This window comes from Lissotriton vulgaris, chromosome 1_1, assembly GCF_964263255.1.
Source record: "Lissotriton vulgaris chromosome 1_1, aLisVul1.2, whole genome shotgun sequence".
In the NCBI taxonomy this organism is placed as follows: domain Eukaryota; kingdom Metazoa; phylum Chordata; class Amphibia; order Caudata; family Salamandridae; genus Lissotriton; species Lissotriton vulgaris.
In genome coordinates, this window is record NC_141685.1 from 1,703,536,344 (window position 1) to 1,703,556,784 (window position 20,441).

Sequence of the window (20,441 nt, forward strand, 5' to 3'; positions counted from 1 at the left end):
CTCTTTCTGCACGGCCTACCAGTGATCAAAGTGGATGCTATTTCTATTTCTAGCTCCCAGGATATGCTGCTTACTGGGCAACCAGTAGTAGTAAAGGGCTAGTGGAAGGCGAGGTTGTAGTTTTTCACTATGCCACGCATAGACGATTGAAAGCAGAATTCGGCAGATTTCACAAATTACGAAATGTTCCCGTTTCACCCAACACACGCTTTGCAAGGGTAATGATATGTAGTTGTGTAATGTGCCATATTTGTCGATATTATAGTTTTACAATATGAATTGGATTGTTGCGCTTGAACGTGTATTTGTTGTGCTGACTTGTATAATGCGATATTTATTCTTTCTGTGATATACTCGCTTATTGTGCAAGAAGACCACATGTGTCATTCTTTCCGCTTTCGATGAGATTTGATTGGCAAGGTGCTGCCACTGTGACATTGAGTCGGTATCAATATTCATCAGTCGTCTACAGCACTGGATTTAAAAGCAGAAACTCAGATTTTGCCCTTCACTGCATTTGGTGGAGTAAAGGATGCTCTCGTCAACATGTTTGAGTATTGCATTGGTAACAAGAATGACGATTTGTGAGAGATTGTCCATGCGAATGGCTATCACATTTTTCCATGAGTATCAGTGCAGAAAAATTGTATCATTAATTTCACAAACTGTTAAATAGACCTAGGCTACTGGAATCTATTACAAAACTTTACAAACGTCCCAAATATGATAAAACCGAGATGAGCACGCTCTAACACTCTTTTGAGACTCGCATACTCTGAATCAGGATTGTCCAACAAAGGTTCAGGAGGGCTAGATCCATGTCAGATTCATCAAAATATAAAAAATCTACTAATTTGCTTAACGCTATTTGATTGACCATCTGGTGGAAAACAGATCCCCATAAACCCACGTTGGAGCCTACTGCTTTAATTGAACTAAGTTAAAATTTTGCACTAAATCAACTTTGGCTAATTCTGTGACATTCATTGAGATCACCAGACTCACTGTCAATTGGCTAGTTTGGTTTCTGCTTTGAGCATCTCCTGTATAGGTTCTTAGTGTCAATTTTGTTGGCACAATTTTAGATATCATTATTTGGTCTAATCCACCAACATTATTTCTTTTAAAACCATAAACATGTGATCTGTACAGAATAAACGGAATCAAATCTGTGGCTGGGGGGCCGACAACTAGCTCAAAATATTTCGTGACAATTGGTTTAGCTTGTGTCCAGATGTACAAAAGGTTTTTTTCTATCATAAACCCTCGTATTCATTATAAAACAGTATTTCCAACTGCAAAACCATCTTACATATGTATAAAACCAATTTTGCGATTCAGAAAATGTTCCCGAATTGCAAAATTGATTTAGAAATGATTACCGAATTGTAATGTATAACAGAACATATAAGGGAAATCCCTTCCAAATTTCAGTTCCGTAAGCTATATATCAACAGTTTTTGAAAATGAATGTCCTTTGGACCCCTTCCCTTTTGACAAGCTGGGTGGCAACTATGAGGGGAGTAGGTAGTGGGCCGCTAACATTTTTCAAAACAAAAAAATTGTTTTTTTCTCTCCAAAAGGAGCCCTCTCGTTTAAGGTCATTGGGCTCCTTCAAGGAAAAAAAATATTCAGTTTTGAAATATAGTCAGAGTGAATGTGGTTGGCTTTCCCTTGCAGGCCACTATCCATTATCATTGCAGCCAACATGAGGAGGGCACAACATGTGGCTGGTTTAATGAATATTAAATTAGGCAGGACAAGCTCAAGCTCCTGTGATATCCTTATTCTACAACCCGACCTATTGGTGCAATGTTTGGGTCTAAAAAATAAATGTTGGTCTCCAAAAGTGTGTGCACAATTTGCAACTAGTATGTTAGTTATCTGGTCCTTAGGTCCTCCAAGTATACCAATGAGGTACACCAAATCAATTGGCTAGTGCAATTATAGCCTATATGCTTTCTCCATAGTAACGATTGATGGGCCATTGCAGTTTATGTTGAATTGAAGCTGACCACTTAATTCCATCTGGTTGACTTGCTTTCATCTTCAATGGTGAGGCCTTGTTTAATATATGATTTAACCCACAAAAACTTCCGCATTCCCACTGCCATTCTCATTAATATAACACAGTCCTGGCACTTCTTTGTTTCCCTCTCCTCACATCTGCAACCTTTCTTCTAACCTCCTTCTTTAAATCTCTGTCAGTTGTCATTTTCTAACCCTCCTTCCCATTACTTACTCCCTCCTAGCTTTTCTGCATCTCTTTCCCTGGCTCAGTGCCTCAGACCAACCTTTTACTTTTTAAAGCAAATAAGCGGTTTACGTTTTCTGACATACTCTTGGATATTTACTCTTCACATACAATACTTCGCAGTTCTGGAAATGTATATATGTGCTTATTTGAATCATTTTCACAACTATGAGAAGCCAAGTAAATGCCAGTCAGGTTCTTTAATATATATCTTTATTATACAGTTGAAGCACAACTTTGCAAGTAAAAAGATGTTCTGTTTTCATTTCAAATAAAATTAAAATATAACTCTGAATATAGATTGTCATTTATTTACATTAAAACATATATACATATTACAAGCTTCCAGAAAACTAACATGCCATTTGTCATGTTAATTCAAAATCTAAAACATCAGTAATCATTTTCGTTCTCTTATACCCACACCAAACTAAGTTGAATACTGTACAACATGTTAAAAATCTAAAAAACAAACAAATAAATCTGGAATGTAACGCAGTGCAGAGTTTCACCACCTGTAATGAAGAGCAGTTCTTGTAGCTTGGCAGAGTGCTTGTTTCTATGGCTGGACATAATGTTGCATATTCATACTACAGAGCTTCACAAGGATTCACAAATATTGCAAGAAATTGATTAAAAGAACAAAAAATTTGCATTGGTGCATATGTGCAGAAGCAACGAGTCAGAGGCACAATTTATGTATTTAAAAAGCCAGAGAAACCGAGAATACCATGCAATATCCAGCATTCTTCACAGTTGGAATGACACCCGGATAATGGCTTTGTTAGTGGAATTTGCTAAAATACAAACCCAAATATTTGTCAATATTTCAATCAACAGGGAGAAGTTTCACCTGCTGGGCTTTTGTCTTGCATTCTAATTGAGTGTGCTGTCAATTTAGGGCTGTTAGTGGAGGGCATCACAATGTTATTAAGACTATGAAGAGGATTATATTGTTAACCTATACTGAAACGTCATTAACGAACTGGACAACAAGATTAAGAGCAATCGAATGATGTATTCAATCTGGAAGATGACCTTTAAAGGTAAGAGGACCTTCCATCTCTAGCCTTCTCCTATACCGTAGGATACACCTTGTTCCTTCTATGTTGAGCTACACTAGTCTCGGAGTCAGGCCATGAACTAATTTGAAGCTATGAAAGGGACTGCATAATAGATACTTCTAAACACAATTGTATCAGAGCATCTACTGATAAACTTCTTGAATACAAAGTGTAGGCTGTGGAAATCTATTTGTTGTATATTACCATGCCTGAGGGTATTGTACAGTCTTAAACATCAGATCACTGTAACTTTGTTTGTAAAGCCATTTAGTTGGCCACAGGTAAAGAACTTATCAGGTCATGAGAATATTTCATCAGACCAGCCAAAGTACTTTTAAGGGAGTTCTAGGCAGGATGCCTTTACTAGTGGTGTTTTATTTCCTGCCTGTGACTTCAAAGCATTCCAGCTATTGTCAGTGAAAAACTGGCATGGGGGCTCAGACCAACTTGTGTTGAAAAGGGCTTCATTGGCACACACCAACATTTCACTAAACTTTAACACTGGGAGAATTGAGCGAAGTGCTGGATTTATAGGGAGGAGGAGAAGCAGAGTCAGGAGCAACCATTCATCCAACAGACAAACAGTGGCCCTCCTGCATCCATCAGACACTGCTTCCAGCTATCCACAGTCCTGTCAGAAAATATGGGCATGAGAAAGAATATGAGTCTTTCCTTTTTTCCAGGACAACGGTGTTGTATGAATTACCATAACTCAATGTCACCTGTTTGTGGTGAATTGCACGTCGATAGGAGGTTTCATACTGGTAGTATGAGGCAAGAGAGAACCTCTTGAAGAGGGGCCAACTTCATGTTTAAATAAGGTGGCTGATGTTAAACCAGTTTTTAGGTTTTGGACTATTTCGACATTGAAAATAGACTAAAAATACATTCCTCGTAGTATCAGACATATATGTTTCAAAAAGGACCAATTACACAGAAAAGAAAATTTTCCTCCCAGAATTAAAGTCTTCAAGCCTGGGCCATTCAATGGATTGCAGACCTCTTTAAAAATGCAGGTAAGTTCTTTTCTTGAAGACATTCACCCACATTGTATTTGAAGAAAAAATAAATTGTGACCAGCACTATGTTAAAATCCTGAATTGACTACTCCAACAAGCTGAACCTAGTCTGATAGAGACATTTTTATTTAACTATGTAACTTACTTTTAGTTTGAGATTAACGTTCCTACTTTAGGAGTTTACACTATGGGCCCGATGTAGGTAAACGCGATTTTCCGAATTCAAAATACCGAGGCGGGCCGAATCGGTATTCTGAAATCGGAAAACGAGATGTAGGGAAAAAATAGCGAATGAATACCGAATCGGTAGTCATCGGTAATGAGAATCGGTACGTTCCGAATCGGCAAGGACCGATTCGGGAAGTACCGAATCGGCTAACAACGAATCGGAAATTACCGAATCGGCCAACTCCGAATCGGTAAAAGCCGATTCTGTAAAATCCGATTCGGCAATCATAGATTCGTAGCCATGAAAACACACCCATGGCGAAAAAGCCCATAGGAATGCATTGAAGAAACCGAATCGGCTTTTACCGATTCGGATAATACCGAATCGGATAATACCGAATCGGATTTTACCGAATCGGTAATATCCGATTCGGTAAATGCCGATTCAGCCAATGAGGTGGCTCCCCCTCCCCCACCCAAACAGGGAGTGGCAACCCTGGCAGGTGCAGCTAATTAAGAAGGTTCTGGAGAGCCAGCCTGAGCTCAACACTCACAGTTTGCAGCAGTTGGAGTAGGAGGTTGTCAACAGAACTGTAGAACATGGCAGAGCAGTGCGAAAGCCAGAAGTCCTCCCAGAAGAGGAAGCCGAAGTTCACCACCACCGAGCTTCAGGTGCTGGTCGAGGAGGTGGTGAGGGTGCACCGCCAGCTGTTCGGAAAGCTGTCCCTCAATGTGCCAGACAGCACCAAGAGGAGGATCTGGGCCGAGATCGCCCAAAAGGTGAATGCTGCGGGTGTCACCCCCAGGTCCGTAGAAGAACTAAAAAAAAGATTCTACGACATCCGCAGCCTCACTAAAAAGAAGATGGCTGAGATACAGAGGCAGGCTGGACTCACTGGAGGAGGCAGGAACCCGGCGCCACCCCTCACCGAGCTGGAGGAACTGGTCTCCAGCACCATTGAGAGGGAGAGTGTCAGTGGAATCGGGACCCTGGACAGCTCTGCGAGAGCTACAGCTACAGGTAAGAAGCATGTGCATCATGACACACCCCACCAGACACCTCCCCATTAGACACAATGCATAGGCAAACCCCAGCACAGTACTGTCACCAACATACAAGAGACAAGCATCATGGTACATGTAGTCAGCAGTAGTTAGCTAAACATGGCAGTGCAGAATCACAAGACAGGAAACAGTGTGACACAGTGTAAGGAGATGCAAGGACATGTGGAATGCTGAAATTGTACTGACTGTAATACATCGGCACTCAGTTTACAAATGCTTCTTTGTACCTAGGGGCCCCATCAGGCGGAACAACATTGACATCAGAGGGAGCAGCACCGTCTGACACTGCAGTCGCAGGGCCAAGCACCAGCCAGGCTGCCCAGGAGGAGGAGGAGGATGACGGAAACACCCTAGGGCTAGGTATGGAGGGAGACCTGGTCATAGACTTCGATGCACTGAACTCCCCACAAATGGCCAGCACACCCCCCTTGCAGTTCTCCCCAGAGAACTCCCCTACAAGGGACACCATTCCGCCTACACCAGCTCCTGCCACAACCATGGCCTTGCCACCTGTACTACCTGTCCTGGGAGCAGCGGCTCAGGGACCGGCCAGCACCACACCCCCACCAGTGGCACCCCAGCCCACTCAGCAGGCCGGAAGCAGCAGTGCCCGGCGCCGTACCATCACCACCACTGCTGCACCAGCACGGGAGGGCAGTGTATTCCTGGGCCTCGAGGGACAGATGGTGAAGATTCAGAGGCAACAGGCTAGATCCACGATGGCCTGCCAACGCCAGCTCCTGCAGCACAACCTGCAGATGGGAGAGTTGGTCAAGGGATTCCAGGCCTTCGTGGAATCGAACAAGGAGGTGGCAGCAGGGTTAGGCAGGCTGACCACTGCCATTACCCAATCATCTAGCAGACAGGAGGAGCATGAGCTGGTGCACAGGCGGGATGCCCGGGTGCTGAACCGCGCCATGGGCCGCCTTGCTGCGGCGACGGCACAACTGTGCCATCGCAGCGCGAACCAGGAATCTAGCCTGAGCCAGCATACGGCTGAGCTCACAAGGGGGATGGCCCGGATCACCACTGCTATGGAGGCCATGATTATTTCAAACACCGCCTCCAATCCTGCCCTGGACCTGGGTGATGCTGGGGACAGCAGCAGCCGCAGCAGCCCGGCCAGCGCTGCGTCTGAACCACGTAGGAGCACCAGGCGCTCCGCTGATGCTGCTGGGCATTCAGAGGGGGCTGAGGGACACCCCAGTGGGTCTGGCAAGCGGGCAAAGAAGTAGCCTTACAAGGGCGGGTGAGGCAACCTGAACCTGGAACTTTATTTTATTTCCTATTCACCATTTTTTGTTGCACATCAGTGCTGTAACTGTGTTGCAACAGTATTAAAATTTGTCTTTTACAACCAACATTTTGCTGTCTTTGCATCTGTCCTCACTCAGAAATGGTTCTCAGTAATCTCCTCACATCTGTATCTGCCATCACTTGGCGTACACACCCCAGCTGGCTGTGTCAGTGGCACAGCTTCATCGTCGTCATGGTCCTCGTAGTCAGACAACTCCACCTCAGTGCCCTTCTTCACCGCAAGGTTGTGTAACATTGCACATACACCTATGATCTTGCAGCAGGTGATGGGGGTATACTGCCTTGCACCTCCACTCTTGTGCAGGCATCTGAATCTACTTTTCCAGATGCCAAAGGTCCGTTCGACAACATTCCTTGTGCGTATGTGGGCCCGGTTATACCTCCTTTGGCTGGGTGTGGAGGGGTTGAGGTAGGGGGTGAGTATGAATGAGCGGAGGGCATATGCACTGTCGCCTGGAAGAGAAAGGGGTCACATTAGACACATGCATACATGTATTCCACCTAGCTACTATGTGTTATGGGGGTCTGATGATGTGTCTCACCTAGGAGGTATCCTTCTCCAAATTCGCCAGCCATCAGCCGTGCATATATGCCGCTCTGTTGGAAAATATAGGAGTCATGGGTACTCCCTGGAAATTTTGCTACCAGGTCTGTGATGGTGCACTTTGCATTGCAGATCACCTGCACGTTGATGGTGTGTGTAGACTTGCGATTGCGGTATATGTATTCGGTGTCCGCTGGTGGGCAAATCGGAATGTGCGTGCCATCTATGCAACCGATGATTTGGGGAAATTGTGCCATCTGGTAGAAGTCCGCTTTGGTTTGTAGCAGTTCTGCGTGGGTTGCAGGGAAAGAGATGTATTGGTCCATCCTGTGTATCATGGCGTCAAGGAATGTGTGGAAGAACCTTGACAGGCTGCTCTGGCTCACCCCTCCTGCTGCTGCTACACCACTTTGATAGCTGCCAGACGCTAGCAGGTGTAGGCTGCATAGCACCTGGATGTGCGCAGGGATGGCGTGTGCCCTTGGGGTGTGGTGGTCCAAGAATGGCTTGAGATCCCTGATGAGCTCAAGTATGGTGTCAGAGTCCAGCCTGTATCTCTGTAGTATATCTGCCTCTGTGAGCATGAACAGGGTTATCCTCTGTCTGTAGACCTGTTCATTTCTTAGCCATTCCCTCTGTCCTTCCTGCTGTAGCTGTAGCCGCCTCGCAATGACATAGAAAGCTGCCATCCTGCAAGTTGCAATGCATTTTGGGCCTGTTTATATGGGTTGGAGTTGGTTACCACCTGATTGCAATCCATGGTAAATACCGAGTGAAATCTACCGATTTTGAGCCGATTTCGGTGTTTCTGTGCCTCCCTACATCTCCCCAACTGTCGGAATCGGGGAATTTCCCGATCGGCGATTCATACAAATCGGCATGTTTTCCGATTCGGCTCATGTCCGAATCGGTCTTTCTACCGATTCGGTACATGGACCGAATCGGTGATTTTCCGATTCGGTGTCACTAACGAATCGGTACATGGACCGAATCGGTGATTTTCCGATTCGGTGTCACTAACGATTCGGTACATGGACCGAATCGGTGATTTTCCGATTCGGTGTCACTAACGAATCGGTACATGGGCCGAATCGGTCTTTGCATCCGAATCGGTGTTTTTCCGATTCGTTACATATCCGATTTTCGGTATGTACGTATCGGATTCTTTCCCATTCGGTACTCATTCCGATTCGGTTTTCACTCCGATTCTTTATGTTTTTTGTTCCCTACATCTCGATGGCTGTTTACCGATCGGTAAGGGCCAAAAATCGGTATTTTCGGCCGTTACCGATCGGTAACGCCCTACCTACATCGGGCCCCTAATGTCTTTAGTATTGTACGCCTTTATCACATGCCACTTTTGAACCTATCTCCGGTTTATTTGTGCAAGCACAGGCAATGAAGTTTCCTCACAATGTACACATTTTTCTTGGAATAGGCATCTATTCTTCCAACCCAGAAAATGTTTGTGACAAAAATTAATGTACAAGTCTCAGCCCAAGAAAAACATTGGAAATTTACTCCTTCAAGCTTACTCATACATTTGGAGTAGAATTCTTAACATACTAGTAACTCACACATAATTACTATGTGTATGTAACTATGTGTATGTAACAGTTTAGGAATAGGGCAATATAACATACATTTATTTCCATATATGAAAATGTGGCTCAGGAGTGCACCTACACTCAAACATGTTCTTGCTTTTTCTTCATGAGGAAGGCATTATTATCCATGAAGAGACCCCTTTCCCTCTTTACATCCCAATTTCAACCCACTAAAATATATTAAACTCCTCCATTTTACAAGTCTAAGGGGCATATTTATGAGAGGGTCATGTCAGGTTTGCACCACACAACATGGTACATACTTGGTTCTGAGTGGCTTCAAAAATCTGGAGTAATGCAGCCCAGAGCAAATGGCTATGTTGCATTACTCTACCATGGGAAGGCGTTGCATGGGTATCCCCACACAAATCCTATGGTTTTTAACACGTTCCCAGATTTACCAAAATCTTGCACTTTCCCTGGGGAGGCGTGAGAAGGAGAAATACCTCAATTTCTCCCCGTTTCTTCCTCCATGTGTGCTGCATTCTACAGTAAACATAGAAAGAGAAAGATGCCTCCAAGGATTGATTTTGTGCAGGAAGGTGTCTTTCCTGTACAAAAACAATCCTACATGCAACACAGGCACTCTTGCACCATGGTACAAGGGTGTCTATGTTGGTGCTAAGCTGCCAAAAGGGTGCCAACACAAGGAAAAGTACAGGAATGCGTCGAATTGCCTTCCCTGTCCAGCAGTTCAGGCAACAAGGTGACTTGCCACGCTGCGCTGCACCACAATCTCATAAATGAGCCCCTAAATTTGCAAGTGTTTTTAAAGAAAGTAACTACTTGCAACTTTTGTGAATAAACCCAAACATGTATGAGTTTAACAACTTTTGTTGGTAGACTAAATGCCCACAAACTATTTTAATTGTACAATCATTCACCTAGAAATTCTACATTACTGACATCATTTTCATGTGAGCAAATCCATTTTACAAAGACTAAAATGCTGCATTCATTATTTTATGAATCAGAAGTAGGATGACGTCCTTGCAAATGATAACTTTTCACATCTGAGGTGAATATAAACAAACAAATGGTTTGAAGGGTTCATAGCACAAACAACCAAATAATTAAACTTTTTATACTTCCCCGAAACAACCATACAAGCAGAACCGTGTAACTTATTCTCATTGTATATCAATTATGTATTGGTATCTTATTGAAGATATGTATCAGCTGGGAGGGTCATACAAAACCTGTAAAAACAGCATTTCATAACTAGGCCGGATGACATTTCAATGATGTTGGAGTAATTTGCATAATTTTAAGAATTTCACATCACATGTTTTATGCCAAATTCCCCAAATGATGCCATTATGCCACATTGCATTTTTACATTGTGTTCAGAGCAAAATTCTAGAGAAGGTACAATGCAAACAATCAGCACGCGAGTGGCTGTGATTCCTGGTATTTGTGTTTTTGGTGATTTTCCTTAGCACAAAGTGCATCCTCGCATCCAAAATGAACACAAAGATGCTTTTTGCACTTAAACATAGCGTTAAATGCCAGATTTGCATTTTGCATAATTACTTGTAATTTTACATAATTTTCCAAAATGTTTTCATAATTACGCAAAAACAAATTAAGCGTACTTTTCACATCTCTACTAATAAACTCAAATCAGAAAGAATTTTTTGAGTTGTAGTAAGTCTGACTTAGACTGTAAAATTTTTAAAAAGTATGCATATGTGCAGATTATGCATAAGAAGTAAATCATGAAATATTTATAAATGGATGTGTTGTATAATTATGTAGACTGCTCACACTTAGACTGCACAGTTGTCGCTCAGTTTAGTTTACAGCAATGAGCATTCTGTGGCTCGTCAGTGGAATGAGATATTCTTTGAAAATTTGCTGAAGGTAGTACTGAGCTAATGACGTGTAAGGGATGTTCCCAAACTTTTCAGATATGTAATTGCTGAAGAAAGGTTGGAAAAGTGAGCAAAAGTATATGCAAATAATAGATGGATAAATGAATGACTATTTTTCGTTGTTTAACCCCTCCCATGATCGTGACGGAACCGTTCCGTCACGAGCCTCGGGTGGGCTGTGTGGTGACGGAACGGTTCCGTCACGGCCCTCTCGCAGTGCCTGCGCGGCGCTAATTCCACGCCTGCGCTAACGTTCTGTAGCGCAGGCGGGCCGTGATGGAACAGTTCCGTCACAAGCACAGCTCACCCGCGTGCCGTGACTGAGCAGTTCCGTCACGAGCACGGGACCACAGCGGCCCCCCCCCACCCCCTTAGCACTGCGGCGGAATAGCCGCCGCAGTGAAGGGGTTAAAAGTACAAACATACACAAAAAAGGAAAAAAGTAGTACTTTGCAATTCTAGTCACATGTATTGCAGACACAGATTCTGCATGCATGGAGCAGAAAACGGGAGAAAGCCAGTTTTCTTTCTAATTTCATGCAGTGCAGGCATCTCGGGGGTGTGCTGCGGGGCGGGGGAGGGTCTGGGGGGGGTTGTAAACTCCAGAATTGGGTCAAATGGAGTTGAGTAAAGAAAGAAAGAAATAAAACAAATTACATTGCACGCTGCATCGCCGATTTGGTGATGCAGCAGGCGCAATGTCATTTGTTTTGTTTGTTTATTCCTTTACTCAACTTTGTTCTGCCCAATTCCGGAGTTTACTACCCACCACCCTGCCCCTCCCTTACCCCTCCTCCCCGCCCCGCAGCACTCCCTCGAGGAGCCGCCACTGATTTCATGTGCTTAAATTGAGGATTTTTGACATTCTTGAGACATAGGTCAGAATGCCTTACGAATTACCCAAAAGGGATGTAAATTGCAGCCGTGAATAGGCATAACACATGCTTGTAAGTAATGAATACTATTATTATGGACCAGCCCTTTCATGTACAAGAAGTAGGCTTCAATATAGTTTTGCTTTGATATATATATATATATATATATATATATATATATATATATATATATATATATGGCGAAACGCGTCATGCGGGCTTGCTGGGTTTTATTTTGTAAATTGGATTAAAATCACTGCACCTTATTCTGGGTCTGGCTTATTCGTTTGGTGAACAGTCTGGAATCGACTGTGTGATGCAGCATGAGTGGTGTCGAACGGAGTGAAAGCAATATGTATATATATATATATATATATATATACACTAGATGAAATCTTCTGCCATAACTGAATGCAGGTACTCCCAGACTCCACACTACACACTGGACCCGCGTAAGAAGATCCTACGTGCCTCAGCATGTCTTATCCAGAACCTGAAGAAATATACTACGTCAGCCCATCCTGAAGGATCTCCACTGACTCACCTTTCCATTCTACTTTAGCCTCAAAAACAGCTGCGGTAGCAGCAAAGCCATCATGGCCGACACCCCTGCCATTCTAGCTGACAAGCTCACCACCTCCTGTGTCTCTTGGCACACCCGCAGCTGCAGGCAAAGAAGTGAAAAAAAAGCAGACCTTCTCCATCTATGAACCCAGGATCTGAAAAAACAGCCTCATACCCATCGGAACTTTCCCAACCTTGCTCCATCTTAGCAAAGAGCCCTAGACGCATCTTTTTAAAGAACACATCACTATGTAAGAACTGCCCACGTCTGCTCCCAGAACCCGGTCACCCACTGACTGTATCATTGCATTTGCCTCTGTACAGCGCTGCCTTTCGGCTGGGTTCACGCTGTATTAATACTACAGACCTCGTCCTGACGCAATTACCACAACTATAATCAGTGCATAAACAACATAAATAGACACATTAGGCGCCCATGTAAACTGTACCAAAATCAGTAGGTTAGTTGTCTCTGCTATCCAGCATTTGTGTAGGAGCGCTGGATAGCGCTTCAGAAAACCACACGTGTTTCAATATGAAATAGGTGTGTGGGTTTGCTGATCGAGCAGACGTTCGATTCCTTGGAATAGATGAAATGGGCCATTGCGTAAGATGTCAGTTTAGGGTTTTGGCTTGGAATGTGTTTATGTATGTACAAAGATTTATTTGATGAAAAATAGCTATCCTATTTTCCATGGTGTGCCAATCTCACACCACAACAGTTGCGGAAAAATTGATATTGTAGGGCAAAATATTTAAACCTGAAAAACCTGGGACATTTTGTGTTTAAAACACAAAAATCTAATAAGTGCTTCTGCTTAAAATTTTTCTTTTAAAAAGATGTTGTTCCTTGTCCAGTTATTTGGCAAACTGTGCGTAGAACGCTACTTTCACCCTCTCAATTTGATGGCAGAGCTTGATGGCAGGGCCGAGTTTCAGCTCCATGCATTCCTGCACCGTTGGAAGTGTCAGCAACAAAAGAGCCTGCCCATCAATGTCCTGAAAAAGAGAACCAACATCGACATTATTATTCATCACTTCCTGTTTAGTGCTGATGGACATTGCATGCTTCAAACGTTTCCAATATCTTTTTTTGATCTTCATAAATATATTTAAGTGGAATTACTCCCTGCCTTTTGCTTTTACTGAGAACAGTCAGTCACATTTTACTTTGACATTCTATGATCATCTATATTTGTGAGTGATGGGATATTTTCAGGGCTTGAGGTTGTTTTGCACGTTTTATGGGCTCAGCAACATTTTGTAAATGCATTTCTGTATAATACCTCAAATCTACTTGAAATACTCGAAATAGGATCGAAAATCACCCTGGTGAAACACCATAAAGTACCATAAGAGATCTTCACCCGGGCGATTTTACCACACAATGTTCCATGAAGGCATGTCAAAATGGCGGCTTACATAGCAGCGTTCAAAATGTAAAAAAGCATCAGTAATTAGAACTGCAGCAAGATCCATGCAATATTCGCATGCACTTGCAAACAAAAATAACCGGTTCTACCGGCAGCTCCTCGCTGGCAGCTCCAGTAATAGGCGGATCCTGACAGCAGCAGCAGCCTTTGCTGCTGTATTCCTTTCTGTTCATCTTTACCACTAAGGTGCCAGCATAAGGTTAATATCTCACCTCACACCATTTTAGATAGGTGCCCATGGGTGAAAAAATCTGGGTGTAGTTTATAAAGTAGTTCTGAGGGGCTTCTATGTACATAGACAGCATCTGTGTGACCTTTACATGAACACTAGTGTTGGTACCTTTTCACTCATGTCCTGATTAATGTTACATTGCTACAAGGAGGACCTCTGATGACGAAGCATGCCACCCTGTGTGAAATAATTATTTGATGTATCCTCCCTAATAATGAGGATGCACGACATAGTTAATGACACTCATGTTTATATCGTCATTAACTTCAAAGCAAATGCAGCTTATGAAATGTGGTTGTATATAAAGTCTCTCTCCATTGTTATAGGCCATCCCCTGCTGCTCGTGCCTGTAGCAATGGAGAGGGCCTTTATCAACTGATGTTACCCTCATGTGTGAGCTGTAATGCCACAACAAAAGTGTAGGTTTTATTGCGCTACCTCCTTTAGAGCTACTTAGTAAATACTATACAAATAGTTGGTCGCCATATCCACTATTTGCAATAAAGAATGTTGTCATATTTCAGCCTATGGAACACCGGTGTGAAAATCGGCACAGTACTTTCCAGGTGAAATTTTATATCAGTTACAGGCCTATAAAAACATGACATTCAATGCACCGTGGAAGAAAAAATTACAATGACAGATTTTGATTTCTGCTCATCCAAACAGTAAGGTCAATATTTTCACCAGGTAAACTTGCACAATATGGTTTGCACCTCGCAGTGCACAGAACATTTCCCATCGCCGTTCAAAAGCAAACGTATTTTTCTCACTGAAAGTTTTAGCAAGTGCCGCTGTGCTGTGAGGTGGTGCACCAAATCGGTAATTACATATGCAAAGTGAGCTTTGGGCTGCAAGAGCTCAAACACCACTGGGTTTCCATATATAGACATATATACTACAGCAGTGTTTATTTATGCGATTTTATATAGCGCAAACTTTACCCGAAGGTGTCAGAGCGCTTTACATAATAACCAGTTGAAAAACATAAGGATTTAGGATTAAATGTGTTACATAAAGTATACAAACAGAAACAAATTGCAAATGTACAAGATGTAAAGTCACACAAGGAGGAGATACAAATGGATATACTCGAAGAGTCACATAGGAATGTTAGAGAGCACAACGGTCTACTGCATATACTAGTGATTAGAGTTATCTCTATATACATAGGGAAGGGATATGACTGGATATACTCTAAGAGTCACATAGGAATGGTAGAGAGCACAGCGGTCTACTGCATATACTAGTGATTAGAGTTATCTCTATATACATAGGGAAGGGATATGACTGGATATACTCTAAGAGTCACATAGGAATGGTAGATGGTACAAAGGTCTACTGCCTATACTAGTGATTAGAGTTATCCCTATATACATATATATACATACATAGTAGATTTCCTCAGGCAGAGTTCCATTAAGTGGGGTCGGAGGGGGGACGTAGTCACAACACCAAGGGAGGGTGGGAGGGATTCGAGGGAATGGAGAAAAGGCAAAATAGAGAGGGGAAGAAACATTTGAGGATCCTCAAGGGGGAAAAGGGGGAAAAGATGGAAAAGGGGAAAAGACAAGGGAATGGACAAGATGACGGGTCGGGGACCAGAGAAAAAAACGGCTGAGAACAGCAGCAAAATGGCGGGCAGGACAAAGGGAAAAGTAAAGAAGTCCATGAGAGACTGTGGTCCACAATTGCAGTGCCTCAGGTGTTTCCCGTACCGGGAGCTGTAATTATTTTCCTACGATTCTCCAAAGCATCTTATAGGAGTGCCCTTAGTCAAAATAAGGTGCCCTGTCCGGCCTGATGCCTGCTTGTAAAGGTGCACTCTGGTGCTACATGGAATCGAGCTCATCATGTGTGGTCTCGGTCATCTTGGAAGCAGGCAGACCACGTGTCATCTGCCTTTGAGCCTCCGGTGTCCCCCCTTGCAGTGCTATGTCAATCCTCAGGGTGACCACTGGAGCAGGCTCCCTGGATGCTCGGTGCTGTGCGTGGCCTCCGCTTCAATCAGTATTCAGACCAAGGGTGCCTTTGTTGCGATGTCAGCCGCCGCCCACTCTCTTAAAGTCAGGCACTGTGTGGGGGCACTACTCCGGTGCCCCGGTCCGCCCCGCAACTGCCCTCCAAGTCTGGTTCACCGCTACAGCTGGTGTGCGCTCCGTTCCAGCACCCGACGGGCGTTCTCTTCCCAGATCACCTCCGCGGTGGATCGCCGCAGCCTGCCAGTGCGCTCCCTGTTGCACGTGCGTCGGGACACACACTGCTCCGCTGACTATGCCCTCCTGACAACCCCCACAGGTCAGGGCCCCTCCGGTGCTCCGGTTATTTTATGGCGAGGGCTGCTTGTTACGCCGATTACCTCAGGCGCGGTCCGTTGCGGCCATTCCCTACCGTTGCTGCCAAGAAGGCGGTCTTTGTCCACGGCGGCCACAGATATCACCCTCCGTTACAGTCACCACTGCTCCACTTGCCCTGAAACTCGAGCCAGACATGCTCTGGGGTATCGGACAGCAGAATACCCTCTATGGTGCAGTCTGTAGGCTGAATGACAGCGGTATCCCCCCGAATAGGAGACATAGGTCGGGAGCCGAGGCGGATCACCTCCACCTCTGCTCTGCCTCGCCTTGTACAGGAACCGTAGTGCCATATGAAACCAAGGGACATATTTACGAGAAAGTGGCAGAGCGCGGCGTAAGCCACTTCTGAAACACAGGACTGCACCATATTTACAAGAATATGGTGCAGACCGGTGTTTTTCCCTACACTGGCGCTCTGACTTTAACTCCTGCATTAGCGCTGCGTGTATAACGCTCCTCCTGCTCTGTAATTTAAAAAAATTAATACTTTACTTCGCTTTATCTTGTTTTGCGCCGAGCGATCGCGCTTTTAATTTTAAATTGCCTGCGCCGCTTAGGGGGAATTAAGGGAGCTCTTACCCGCACTCTAATTGTTGTACACCCACATTTTGTGGGATAGAAGGGACTCGGGGGCACTGTAGAAGCATTGTGCCGGTTTCGAGCGCCATTTTGGAGTGGGGAAGGTCTTTCCTCACTGAGCGCCATCTTGGGTGAGGGAGAGCCACTCGCCCTGCCAGGACCCACGCATTGGAGGAGGAGGTAATAAAAGTAGGACCGCCTACCCCGTCTCAGTCTGACTTTAACTCCTGCATTAGCGCTGCGTGTATAACGCTCCTACTGCTCTGTAATTTTTAAAAATTAATACTTTACTTCGCTTTATCTTGTTTTGCGCCGAGCGATCGCGCTTTTAATTTTAAATTGCCTGCGCCGCTTAGGGGGAATTAAGGGAGCTCTTACCCGCACTCTAACTGTTGTACACCCACATTTTGTGGGATAGAAGGGACTCGGGGGCACTGTAGAAGCATCGCGCCGGTTTCGAGCGCCATTTTGGAGTGGGGAAGGTCTTTCCTCACTGAGCGCCATCTTGGGTGAGGGAGAGCCACTCGCCCTGCCAGGACCCACGCGATACCCCGCCGGCCATTTAAGATGGCCGCTAGACAAGTGCGCAGCGACGGTGCGCAGCGGGGGCGCCGGAGGTGCGCCAGAGGTAAGCCCGTTTTCGCCCGTTCGCGCAACGGACACGCTTAGGGCCGCTTCCTCTGGCCCCTCTGGCCCACTTCGCATAGCCTACTCTCGGGCTGAGCTACTCAGACTCAGACCCTGTCAGAACCCGGTCAGGCAACCAACTATTAGGCGAATTTCCTGTGGGCTGCTTAATGTCAGATCCCTCTGCAAGCACTATACGGAAATTGCCTTCCTCATCGATTCAGAAAAACTCGATGTCCTTTTTCTCACAGAAACGTGGACTCGGGAGGACTGTGAGGTTGAGCTGGGCCTAGCCTGCCCCTCAGGCTATTAAATCAGTCACACCCCGCGCCCACTCAATCGAGGAGGGGGAATCGGGTTCATTTATAGAGACTCGCTGACCCTCTCCCAGCTAAAGATTCGAGAAGTACCGGGATTTGAACTGATGGGTTTCACAGTCAAACAGCAGGAGCTGATACTTTACTCGGGTGTCCTATGTTATCGTCCAGCCGGGACCGGCACCTTCCATATCGCTCCTCATTGACCTGATCTACGAACTCTCTAGCTCCCACTCCAAGTTACTGATTCTTGGTGATTTTAACCTGTGGGCAGGCGGTTCACTGGACAATGCATTCTTTTCCCTTAGTCAAGCCTGCACGGATATCAATCTGGAACAGTTGGTGAATGCCTCCACGCATCAGAAGGGTCACATCCTGGACTTAGTATTTGCTGATCCACAATGGGTATCATTAGATGATATTAAGTGCCAGTTCTGGACAGACCACTTTCTGATTATGTTCTCTCTTTGTTCAGAGGACCATATCTCGCGAAAGGCTGGATCATCCCTAGCCAAGCTAAAGAGACCTTGGTCCCGTATTCTCAAAACCTCTCCACTGCCGAACATCTTAGGTAAGGACTTTAAGCTTGGCAACACAGCTGAAGAGAGCTATACTCTCTTCTGCCAGTCCATATCGAGCTCGCTGGATAAGTTGGCACCCCTCCGGAAGTCACGAGGGAGGGTGAATCGAGCTAGCCCTTGGTACACGAGCGAATTACGCCAGCTTAAACTTGACTGTAAACGCGCAGAAAGGGCCTGGAGGAAGCAGTACTTAGACTCGGAGAAAACTGTTTTCAGGACCACTATACAAAAATACAAGGCTCAGATCAAGATGGCTAAAGCGACCTATCTTGAATCTACCTTGAATCAGGCCCCAAACAAGGCACAGGCCCTCTTTAAAATCGTCAGGGACCTTGCCCACCCTACGTGTGTGGCTAGCGCCGTCCCCTCATCGCAAGCTCTTTGTGACTCACTTGCTGATGCCTTCGAGGAGAAAATTCGTAAAATCCTGGAGGGTTTGCAGGACCCAGTTAATTCCACCACTGGTTTGGGAGCTCCGGAGGAGATGGCCAGTCGACCCCTGCAGAGGGTTGCTCACCTCTGTTTGGAAGCTCCGGCCACGCCTTCCAGTCGACCCCGACCAGAGGACCAGGCCCTCAGCCTGGGAGCTCCGGCGATTGAGGCCAGTCGACCCCAGCTGAGTAGCTTCCCCTCTCCCTCTTTGGACCTGGCCCTCAGCCTGGGAGCTCCGGCGATTGAGGCCAGTCGACCCCAGCTGAGTAGCTTTCCCCCTCCCTCCTTGGATCCGGCCCTCAGCTTGGGAGCTCCGGCGAGTGAGGCCAGTCGACCCCAGCTGAGTAGCTTTCCCCTTCCCTCCTTGGAGGAGTTTGGCAGCCTAGCCCTTACGATTTCATCCGGCTCGCCTCTTGATCCTCTTCCTCCAAAACTCTGGAAGGTGTTTCAGGAGGATCTTTTCCAGCCCTTGCATTCCATCTGTTGCCAGTCGTTTGAAACAGGGACGGTACCGGGCTGCTGGAAGAAGGCAGTGGTATCTCCGCTCTTAAAAAAACCTACGCTTGACCCTGTTTGCCTTTCCAACTACCGGCCAATCTCCCTGCTTCCTTTTACAGTCAAAATCATGGAAAAATTGGTTACCCGCACTCTGTCCGGCTTCTTAGAAGGGAACACCTGGCTGGACGAGACGCAATTCGGTTTTCGCCCAGCTCATGGGACGGAATCCGCGTTGGTGACCGTGTTAGACAATCTGCGGCCGCGAGTCGACAGTGGTCGGGCAGCCTTTTTGGTGCTGCTCGACATGTAGGCCGCGTTCGACACGGTCAGCCATCCTACCTTGATTTTGAGGCTGGAAGAGTGCGGGGTCAAAGATAAGGCCAGGGACTGGTTAATCTCCTATCTGGACAACCGTCAGCAACGGGTTTCGCTCCCTCCCTTCAGTTCAGAGGAGCGGAGAGTAGGACAAGGAGTACCTCAGGGCTCAGCCATCAGCCCTATACTCTTTAACATTTACCTCCGCCCTCTAGTCCAGCTCATTAAATCATTTGGGATCTCCGCATTTAATTATGCGGATGATACCCAGCTGGTCTTTTCACTGGAGGGACAGGACGCAGTCCCATTGGAGACCTTCCACCGGTGCATGCAGGCTACAGCGGAATGGCTCCGTTTGAACTCGTTACAGTTCAATGGAACTAAGACAGAGGTCCTGTACTGCTCCAACGACCGAGTTCCCCGAGATCTCCCAGACGATTTTTGGCCCCCGTCATTTTCAGAGACGGTGTCAGCCGCACAATCGGCACTTAATCTGGGTGTCATTTTTGGGCCCAACCTGCAGCTGGATCTGCACGTAAATAAGATCACCTCAACGTGCATGATGTTGATCCGCATGCTGCGCAAGGTTTTACCCCTCCTCCCTGAGCAAGCCAGACCCGAAGTAGTGCGAAGTACCATCCTAAGTCGACTCGACTACTGTAACGCACTACTTCTGGAGGCCCCGGTAACACTTCTGGGCAAGCTCCAAAGGGTGCAAA

At 45.6% G+C, this 20,441-nt stretch overlaps 1 protein-coding gene across 3 annotated transcripts in view; it reads right to left on the bottom strand.

Annotated features, from left to right (window-relative positions):
• Positions 1-13,088: 13,088 nt before the first annotated feature.
• SFMBT2 (Scm like with four mbt domains 2) overlaps positions 13,089-20,441 on the bottom strand; it is a 916,952-nt gene continuing 909,599 nt past the window's right edge. For all 3 annotated transcript variants that reach the window (XM_086918957.1, XM_086918956.1, XM_086918958.1), the window contains one exon: positions 13,089-13,350. In XM_086918957.1, coding sequence (XP_086775083.1) covers positions 13,210-13,350 — 141 coding nt within the window. In that variant the 3' untranslated portion in view covers positions 13,089-13,209. The remainder of the gene's footprint in view (positions 13,351-20,441) is intronic.